The 9,147-nt window shown below is 37.8% G+C and overlaps 1 protein-coding gene across 1 annotated transcript; it reads left to right on the plus strand.

Moving 5' to 3' along the window:
• Positions 1 to 4,666: 4,666 nt before the first annotated feature.
• Positions 4,667 to 7,017, plus strand: LOC120252888. The gene is made up of 5 exons (XM_039261088.1): positions 4,667 to 4,878; positions 5,015 to 5,124; positions 5,291 to 5,451; positions 6,313 to 6,432; positions 6,787 to 7,017. The coding sequence occupies exons 1-5, from the start codon at positions 4,667 to 4,669 to the stop codon at positions 7,015 to 7,017; spliced, it is 834 nt and encodes a 277-aa protein (XP_039117022.1).
• Positions 7,018 to 9,147: the final 2,130 nt, after the last annotated feature.

The raw sequence follows: 9,147 nt of genomic DNA on the forward strand, positions 1-9,147 counted from the left end.
TATATATATATATATATATATATATATATATATATAATATGATTATATAACAATTCAAACATTGTATAGTATGTACTGAATTTTCATGAATTAACAATCATTCATTTCATCTGATAAATAATATTGGCACATTAAATTTGACTCTGGTGTTTAGTAAAAATGTGTATATATCATCTTATTAATCAGTCTTTACAATTTATTTTAATTTTTTTCCATATAAATAACAAGTTACTAATTTTCTCATTCTAGAGATCGACAGTATATATATCAACCTCGGTTAATTTTTTTGATAAATCACTCAACTTTGTCGAAATATCGGTTTGCTTTCAGCACTTTGGTTTGTTTCAAAATGCTTTCACTAAAAGTCATTCAGTTTTCATGAAACAAGTCACTCGATGGATTAACATTGTCATTAGCGACGTGGAGGCTGTCGATTGGGTTTTTTTCGGTCGCCACGTCAGTGAAAATGACAATATTAATCCACCGAGTGACTTGTTTGTGAAAATTGCTAATGACTTTTAGTGAAGACTTTAAACAAAACCAAAAATTCATGAAAGAACCGATATTTCGACAAAGTTGAGTGATTTATCAAAAAAATTAACCTATCAACCTCACAAGGAAAGAATAATAGAGAGAATATTCCAAAATTCAATTGACATCTATTGTTTTAATTAATTTCTTGACACATAAATACCAAACATACTAACATGCATGTGCATATATCCCTTTCTCTTTAAGTTCAATTCAATTAAAAATAAATAAATAAACAAGTTTATCAGAAGTTATATACATATGTACACTCAGACTAAATCCAACAAGATAACAATAATATCAAGAAAAATGTATGGCTTAGAATTAAGAAAATGAAGATTCGAAGAACCACAACTTGTTACGGCCAACAACCAACATACATCACATAGATAGATTAGCTACGTCAATAAATAATTTAAATAGTTAAAACATACATATTTAAACTATTATAATGAATATGTGAACACACACTGGGTGCATGTTGCAAAGGGAAACATGGATCCAGAATTAACAAACAGGTGCGGGATGGGTACCAGGAAAAGCACTCGCCAGAATCAAGGAAAGAAGCATATTAAATACAATGATTATATTACCAAATGAAATTACTTGTATGTAAGGATTACATTAGTAAGGAGGTTGTTATTGAATGACAGCGTGTCCTGGCATACAAGATGATCGAGAGAATGCCAACTCACAAATTATTATGAATTTGTTACAAACTTGTAATGATTCGCCTATAAAGGGAATCCTGAATGAAATGAAAGGCATCTTGACAGTAAATCAATCTTCTTCTCCGCTCTTCCTTCATCTTATATTCTCTTCTCTTCCTCTCTTCCTCTACTTCTCATCTCTTCTAAGAAAACCTCCAGCCAAATCCTTTGAAGTTCCACAGATCTCCCATCAATTGGTGCTTTCATTGATCCATGACGGACAGAATGATGACACGAGCACGCGCCGTTGATGAGCAACTATCATCCATGATAGACCAACTCGCTCATCACAACCAGAGACAGAACCAGGACTTATTGAAGGGGGGGGGGAGGGCTGAGGGCAAAATGTTAAATTTTTTTTTTCAGTCAACATAAATTGTATTCGATACAAAATAGTGCGATATTGTGACATTTAATTAAGACAATTACAAAAAAACATAACATTAATGCATCTAAATGATTGAATTTGTCTTATAAAACCAATTTTGTTACGTCATTGAATCCAATTTTATTATGTGTTAATGAATATTTATGTTTCTATGAATATGAAACCTGTGGTATAGCTAGTCTTATTGAAACCTATTTTGTTATGCATTTTACTATATAGATTTAACACTAAACATTATTTACTTATACATATATACATTATGATACATATTAATATTTGATATTTGATATTTTCAACATTTTAACTCATCAAGGCATTTAATCAAACACATTATAGGCATATTTATAAAAATGAAGTTTATCATTCATGTTATATTTATTTCACCCATAAATTTAATACATTCATTCTCTCATTTTCAATAAGAAGTAATACTTGATCATTGATTGTATGATCCAATAATTAAAAAAAATAAATACTAAAATATACATACTCAGTGAAAAGTAGAGAGCATGCAGTGTAGAAGCAGCCAGGTTGAAGAAGCAGCAAAGCTGAAATTTTGAATATTTTGAAATCTGCAAATAGATTTTGATTAAAAGGTAAAACTGACCTTTCAAATGTTTGAATGTTGGTTAGTTTTGATAAAGAAAGAATGAACGGCTGAGATTAATTTCATCAAGATGATTGGTTTAAGTTCGAGGCAACCTTAAGAGTCAAAATTAGTTTTCCAATGAACGGCCAGGATGAGATCATCAAATGGATGCACATTAGTTCGAGGTAATATTAGTTGGTTTGGTTTAACCAGAATGCAATTGACTCATGCTCTCAATGCACCAGTTTCATTTCGCATTCTGAAGTTTCGTAAATTATAAAAGCATAGTTTCAAACTTGGTTGGTTTTCTGCTTTTCCTTTGAACATCTCATCTTCCATGAATTATCCCGACTTGTACAAATGTTTTTTGAGGTCGAGTTGAATACAAAAGTTCTTCCTCATGGTCTTTAGTATCTATGTAGTGATTATCAAGGTGGATGAGAGGTTGCTGGCAGGGCTGGCATGGCCGAAGGGGGGGATGGTTTGCATGGTTCTATAACTTCTATGTTTTCCGGTCAAATAAAAAAAAACCTTGCCGGTGTCGGGAGGGGCTGAAGCCCCTGCTAGCCCCCCCTTGGTTCAGTCCCTGGTCACAACTCCATCTTCTCCAAGATTGATTCACTCTGTTCTACGGTTCAACAACATTCTGAATCGTTTGATCTCTTACCGAAATCCCACTCTGACTCTTTTGACATCCTCCGAAGCTCTCTTGTTGCCCAACAGACGGTTATGGAAGAGATGATGGTGAAGCTCCAATATCTCGACAAGGCATCCTCTACCTCGGCATCACCTTTCTCATCAGGCCAACCATCATTACTGCCACTACCCTCATCTAACCCAATTACTCCACTTCCTTCATCATCACCCTTACTACCTTCATCCCTCCATTCCAACACATCGGGGTTCCCACCCCATCCACCTAAGGTCGAGGTTCCGATGTTCTCCGGCAAAGACGTCCCAGGATGGTTATTTCAAATTAACCATTACTTCTTTTTACATCAAATCCTCACAGATCAACGTCCTGCCATGGCGGCTTTCTATATGACCGGACCGGCACGGCAGTGGTTCCAGTGGCTTTACTCAACCGACCAACTGTCTCCATGGGACGATTTCGTCAGGAAGCTGGAATTGCGTTTCAGGCCGTCTTTATTTGTGAACCATGAAGCTTCTCTATTTAAGCTAAAGCATATATCCTCTGTCATGGTATTCCTTGAAGAATTCGAGAGTCTCTCCACTCGGATTACAGATCTAAGCCAGAGAAGCCTACTCAATTGCTTCCTGTTGGGCCTTAGAGAAGATATCCAGTGTGAGCTCTGTATCCTTAAACCGAGAAATCTCCATGATGTGGTTGGCATGGCAAAGCTCGTGGAGGACAAATTCTCCACCGCGTGATCGGCTATGAGTCGGCCAATGTTTCCCCGGCCATCAGCACTGGTTCACCCATCTATTGTTCACCGGTTTGCTACACTGCCGATCAAACGTTTAACGCTGATGGAGATGGTTGCCAGGAGGGTGAAGGGCCTATGCTTCAACTGCGATTCCAAATTTACTCCAGGTCATAAATGCAACCCCGCTTTTTTTCTTTGCTTGATGATTGAGCAGGATGACTCGGGAGAGGGCACACACTTACCGGAAAAGGATCCTCCACCGGACGTCGTGCCAATTATTCCGGTGGACAGTGAACCCAACATACCATTGAGCACCGACCTCCCTTCTATTTTATTTCATGCACTGATGGGGAAACTCATCCATTCTACACTAAAGCTCGTGGGATCCATCAATGGCCAGGATGTCATCGTGCTCGTGGATGGGGGGCTCGACGAATAATTTTATTCAATCTCGTTTGGCCACCCACCTGAATTTGATTGTGCAACCGTCTGCTTATATGCGCGTCACTGTTGGCAACGGCGACGCGCTCTTATGTGGTGGCGAATGTCCAGAGGTGAAGCTCATCATAGGTGACGCATCATTCACCGTAGATCTGATATTGTTACCGATCTACGGTGCAAATGTTGTGTTGGGCGTCTAGTGGATGAGGTAGTTGGGCCCGATTCTATTCAACTATGATAAATTGTGGATGGAATTTACACACCAGGGAAATTGCATCAGGTTAAATGGACTCAGCCCAATTCAATATGATGTGGCGCGTCCAGCTTCAATTCGCAAATCTGGTGCAAATGCATTTCTTCCAATTAACAGTGGAATCCGTTAATACTGACCTAAACCCGAAGATTGGTGCTAGCGCACCTGTCGTCTTCCACAACGGCATCTCTTCTTTGCTTCATAAGTTTGGGGTATTTTCAGAATTCCGAAGGGGTTACCGCCAGTCAGCACAAGACCACAGCATACCATTATTACCCCGAGTTGCACCTGTGAATGTCCAATCATATCGGTATCCTCATTTCTAAAAATCGGAGATCGAAAAGTTGGTAGGGGACATGCTCGCAGATGGGATCATCCGGCCGAGCACATCCGTTCTTTTCCCAGGTGCCACTCATTAAGAAAAAGGACGATACCTGGCTTTTCTGTGTTGATTACATAGCTTTAAATGCAGTGACTATTAAAGATCGGTTTCCTATTATGACAGTGGAAGAGCTTTTGGACGAGATCACCGGTGCTCGCATTTTTCCAAGCCGGACCTCCATACGGGGTACCATAAGGTCCGAATCCATCTAAGTGACATTGAGAAGAATGCTTTCCGGACACATGACGGCCACTTTGAATTCCTGGTGATGCCGTTTGGACTGTCTTAAGAAAATTTGTATTGATTTTCTTTGATGATATCCTTGTTTACAGTCCCGATTGGGAATCACATCTACAATACCTTCACGAGGTCTTTACCCAATTACAGGTTCATCAGCTGTTCGCGAGGCTCTCCAAGTGTGAATTCGGATGCACTACTCTGGGTAACTTAGGCCACATCATTTCTGCCGACGTAGTGGCTATCGACCAGGACAAAATCCAAACAATACAGAACTGGCCAATTCCCCATAATGTTAAGATGCTGCGAGGATTCCTTGGGTTGTGCAGATATTACATGAAATTTGTTCCCTACTATTCCTCCCTTTGCAGCTCCTTTAACAGACCTGCTCCGGAAGGATGCTTTTGTGTGGACAACATCAACTACACAGGCTTTCAAACGATTACAGGAGGCGTTGATGCATACCCGAGTTCTTCAATTGCCAGACTTCAACATTCCTTTTATTGTCCAGACTGATGCATCAGGAACAGGGGTGGGTGCGATCCTGTTATAGAAGGGACATCTAATTGCTTATTTTAGCAAACAATTGAATTCCAGATTGCAAGCATCCTCTACTTATGCCCGTGAAATGTTTGCCATTATGGAGGCAGTTAAGAAGGGGAGACAGTACCTGTTGGGCCGACGTTTCACTGTTTAAATAGACCATCGGAGTCTCCGTGCTCTGCTTCATCAAACGGTCTAAACACCAGAATAGCAGCGATGACTCTGTAAACTGGTTGGACACGACTTCGATATAGAATATAAATCGGGGGTACTCAATGGCCCTGTTGATGCTTTGTTAAGAATGTCTAGTGTATCATGCCATGCCTTGTTATCGGAGACAAGACCTTACCCAATTCTTTGGGATGCTATTCGTGGCGACTATGCTTCTCATAAGGATACATTGAAGATGCTATCAGAGGTTACAAGTGATTCAGGACAGCACTCCAACCTCTCCTGTTGGCTGAATTTCACATCACTCCAACGGGAGGGCATGCAATGATACAACGGACCTTGTCCAGGATCGCCAGTGTTTTCTTCTGGCCGACATTGAGGGAATTAGTGAAGAATTTTGTATCCAAGTGCACTATTTGTCAGGCCACCAAACCATTTAATCGGGCACCACAAGGACTTCTACAGCCTCTTTTGATACAGGGACAAATTTGACATTTCCATTTCGATGGATTTTATCACGAGTCTACCACAGTCGACTGGAAAGAGGACCATTATGGTGGTCGTTGATAGACTGTCTAAGCACGCTCACTTTTCCGCGTTGGCTTCCTCCTTCACAGCATTGCAAGTGGCTGAAATTATGATAAGAGATGTTATCAAATTACATGGCATTCTCGCGTAGATTGTGTCCGATCGAGATCCGGTGTTCATGTCTGGATTCTGGCGGGAATTATTTCGCCTTCACGATACATTGCTTTCCACGAGTAGTGCTTACCATCCGCAAACGGATGGCCAAACCGAGGTACTCAATAGATACTTGGAGGATTACCTCCGGTGCTTCACTGGCGACAACCCTCATCAGTGAGCTTGATTCTTGCCATGGGCAGAGTGGCATTACAACATAGCATGACACTCGGCGATTGGCATGTCTCTTTTTGAAGCGGTATTCGGTCGCACACCACCATCATTGGTTGATTATTTAACAGGTTCTTCTACAGTGGCTGCTGTGGATGACATCCTCACTTACCGAACTGACTTGATTGCAACGTTGTGCGCCAATTTATTGCCTGCCTAGTAGCGAATGAAGGATCAAGCAAATGCAGGGAGGACAGACATTCAGTTTAATATTGGTAATTGTGTTTGGCTTAAACTGCAGCCGTATAGGCAATCCTCTTTGGCGCGAAGATCCTCCGTTAAATTGTCTCGTTGTTTCTTTGGGCCTTTCCAAGTCCTGGAGAAATTGGGTGCAGTTGCCTATAGATTAGCACTCCTAGATACAGTTAGACTACATAATGTGTTTCATGTCTCAAAATTAAAGAAGTTTGTGGGAGATCCTTCAGCAATGCTAAATCCATTGCTTGACGAATTTTTACATTGGCTGTGCTAACAAAGTTTCTTTATTCAATATAACCCTTTTTTATTTTTTAATTGTTAAAATAATTTCACTTGAAATTTTCACAAATATTGTTTCAAAATATCACATCAACCCTAGTCATCAACTAAGTGACGAATGGACATTTTAAAAATAATAAGATATTCGCTTTTTTTTTTTTTTTGTCATAAACACCCTTCTCTTTAAAAAAAAATTCAAAAATAAAGTGTTTTTTTAACAATTTTTAAATTATTACTAATTTTTAAAAAATTATATATTTTTTTCAACCGCATTTATTTTGAAAATATATATTGTTGTTGTTATTATTACTATTACTATTACAATTATTATTATTATTATTATTATTATTATCATTATTATTATTATTATTATTATTTATACATCTTATTATTATTAACGTAATAATTATTTAAATAATCACAAAAGTAAAATTTTTTAAATCTTTTTGAGTTATTATTAATTTTTAAAATAATAATTATTTTGAAAAATTATTATTATTATTGTTACTATTTTTTATTTTTTATTTTTATTATCATTTTTATTATTATTTTGGTTGAATAACTTGTTTATAATTTAAATAACAATAATTATATTCAAGTACAAATAAAAAATGATCAAATACATCCATCATTTTTTTACATTATATATTTCTTAATTCTATAATATTTGGGTTATTCGCATAAAAAGCATAAATTAAATGGATCAGATTTTCTATCTATGTGTATAGGTCTACGTCTGATCTTTGGTCGGTCCTATAGATGGAACCATCTTTACTCCATGTACAAGTTGCCAAAATAAATAATTTAAAATAATTTAAACCATAAATATATTTTAAAAAACATGCAAAATAACTCATATTTTACTAATAATAATGTTACTATTTTAATATAATTGTGATTTTACAAATATATACATGTTGAAAGGTATTATAATTTATAAAAAAAAATGCCTTATGAAAGGAAGATGTAAACAACAATAATAATAATGACACATTTTTTCCAAATTAAATGCGGTTGAAAAAATAACTTTTTAAAAGAATTAATAATAACTCAAAATTATTTAAAAAGGTAAAAAAATATTTTACTTTTGTAATTGTTTTTAAAGAGAAAGGAGTTTATGAAAAAAAATCAGTGTATTAGTTATTTTAAAAGATCCACACATAAGTAATGACTAGATTTATTTTTTTTTTTTTGTTGAAAAGGTGGATAAACCATTTCGATTGAAATAAAAGTAAATAATATGGACACCAACAAAAGACCAACAAAACGCTCACACCACCGGAAGTGATACAAGAGCTGAGGCACGAACACGGACACCTAACAAGATCAACAAAAAAATGCTCACACCACCAGAAGTGAAACAAGAGCTGACAAAACAGACCACCTGAGGATAAAGGTCATCCTCCGGACCACAACACAGGAACTGATCTACTCCTCAGTATGCTCAAGTGCCTCCTCGGCAGTAGCCGCCTCACTGTTCATCTGTCTCTCCGGACCAACGAACTCAAGGCTACGCCTGACCGCAGTCACGGTATCTGCCATCTTCGTCTTAGCGTTATCTGCAAGAGCATCGAGCCAAGATAGAATCATATGATTAATACTTACAAACGTGCAGTGTGCAGAGAGAATTTTAGCATTAAAAATTCTATCGTTGCGTGCTAGCCAGATAGACCAAACTAACGCCTTAATCACTAGGTCCACAGAGTGACGAAGAACCGGTCTCATCGAACCTCGCCAGTCTAGCCAAAGATCCCTAATAGAAATCGGGGTTCAGGCAAATGCAGCATCCTGCACAAGGAACCCCACACCTCCCTAGCATATGAACACTGAAGAAACAGGTGATCGACAGATTCAATACCAGCATGGCACAAGACACATGTAGCAGTTGGGAGGGTGTTACATTGCCTGTTCGCCAAGTTTTCTAATGATAGTATGCGGTTCTTCCAGACCAACCAGTTGAACATATTAATCTTTTTGGGACATGTGCTCTTCCAAAAGAATTTTTATAATTCACACCTCAAGCCCCCGTCGTTCATGAAATTGTAGAGCGATTTCACCGAGAACACACCGTTGCCAATAAGAGACCATCTCTTTATATCCTTCTCCTCTGTCCCATTTGACCTCC

This window comes from Dioscorea cayenensis, chromosome 24 (genome assembly GCF_009730915.1).
Source record: "Dioscorea cayenensis subsp. rotundata cultivar TDr96_F1 chromosome 24, TDr96_F1_v2_PseudoChromosome.rev07_lg8_w22 25.fasta, whole genome shotgun sequence".
In the NCBI taxonomy this organism is placed as follows: Eukaryota; Viridiplantae; Streptophyta; class Magnoliopsida; order Dioscoreales; family Dioscoreaceae; genus Dioscorea; species Dioscorea cayenensis.

Bases quoted from the DNA above. Each gene is read 5' to 3' on its own strand.
- LOC120252888 (XM_039261088.1), top strand. From the start codon at position 4,667: ATGGGATCATCCGGCCGAGCACATCCGTTCTTTTCCCAGGTGCCACTC. The intron at 4,879-5,014 runs GTCCGAATCCAT...CCTTGTTTACAG, and splicing joins TCCATACGGGGTACCATAAG to TCCCGATTGGGAATCACATC. The intron at 5,452-6,312 runs GTGGGTGCGATC...ATTCTCGCGTAG, and splicing joins CTGATGCATCAGGAACAGGG to ATTGTGTCCGATCGAGATCC.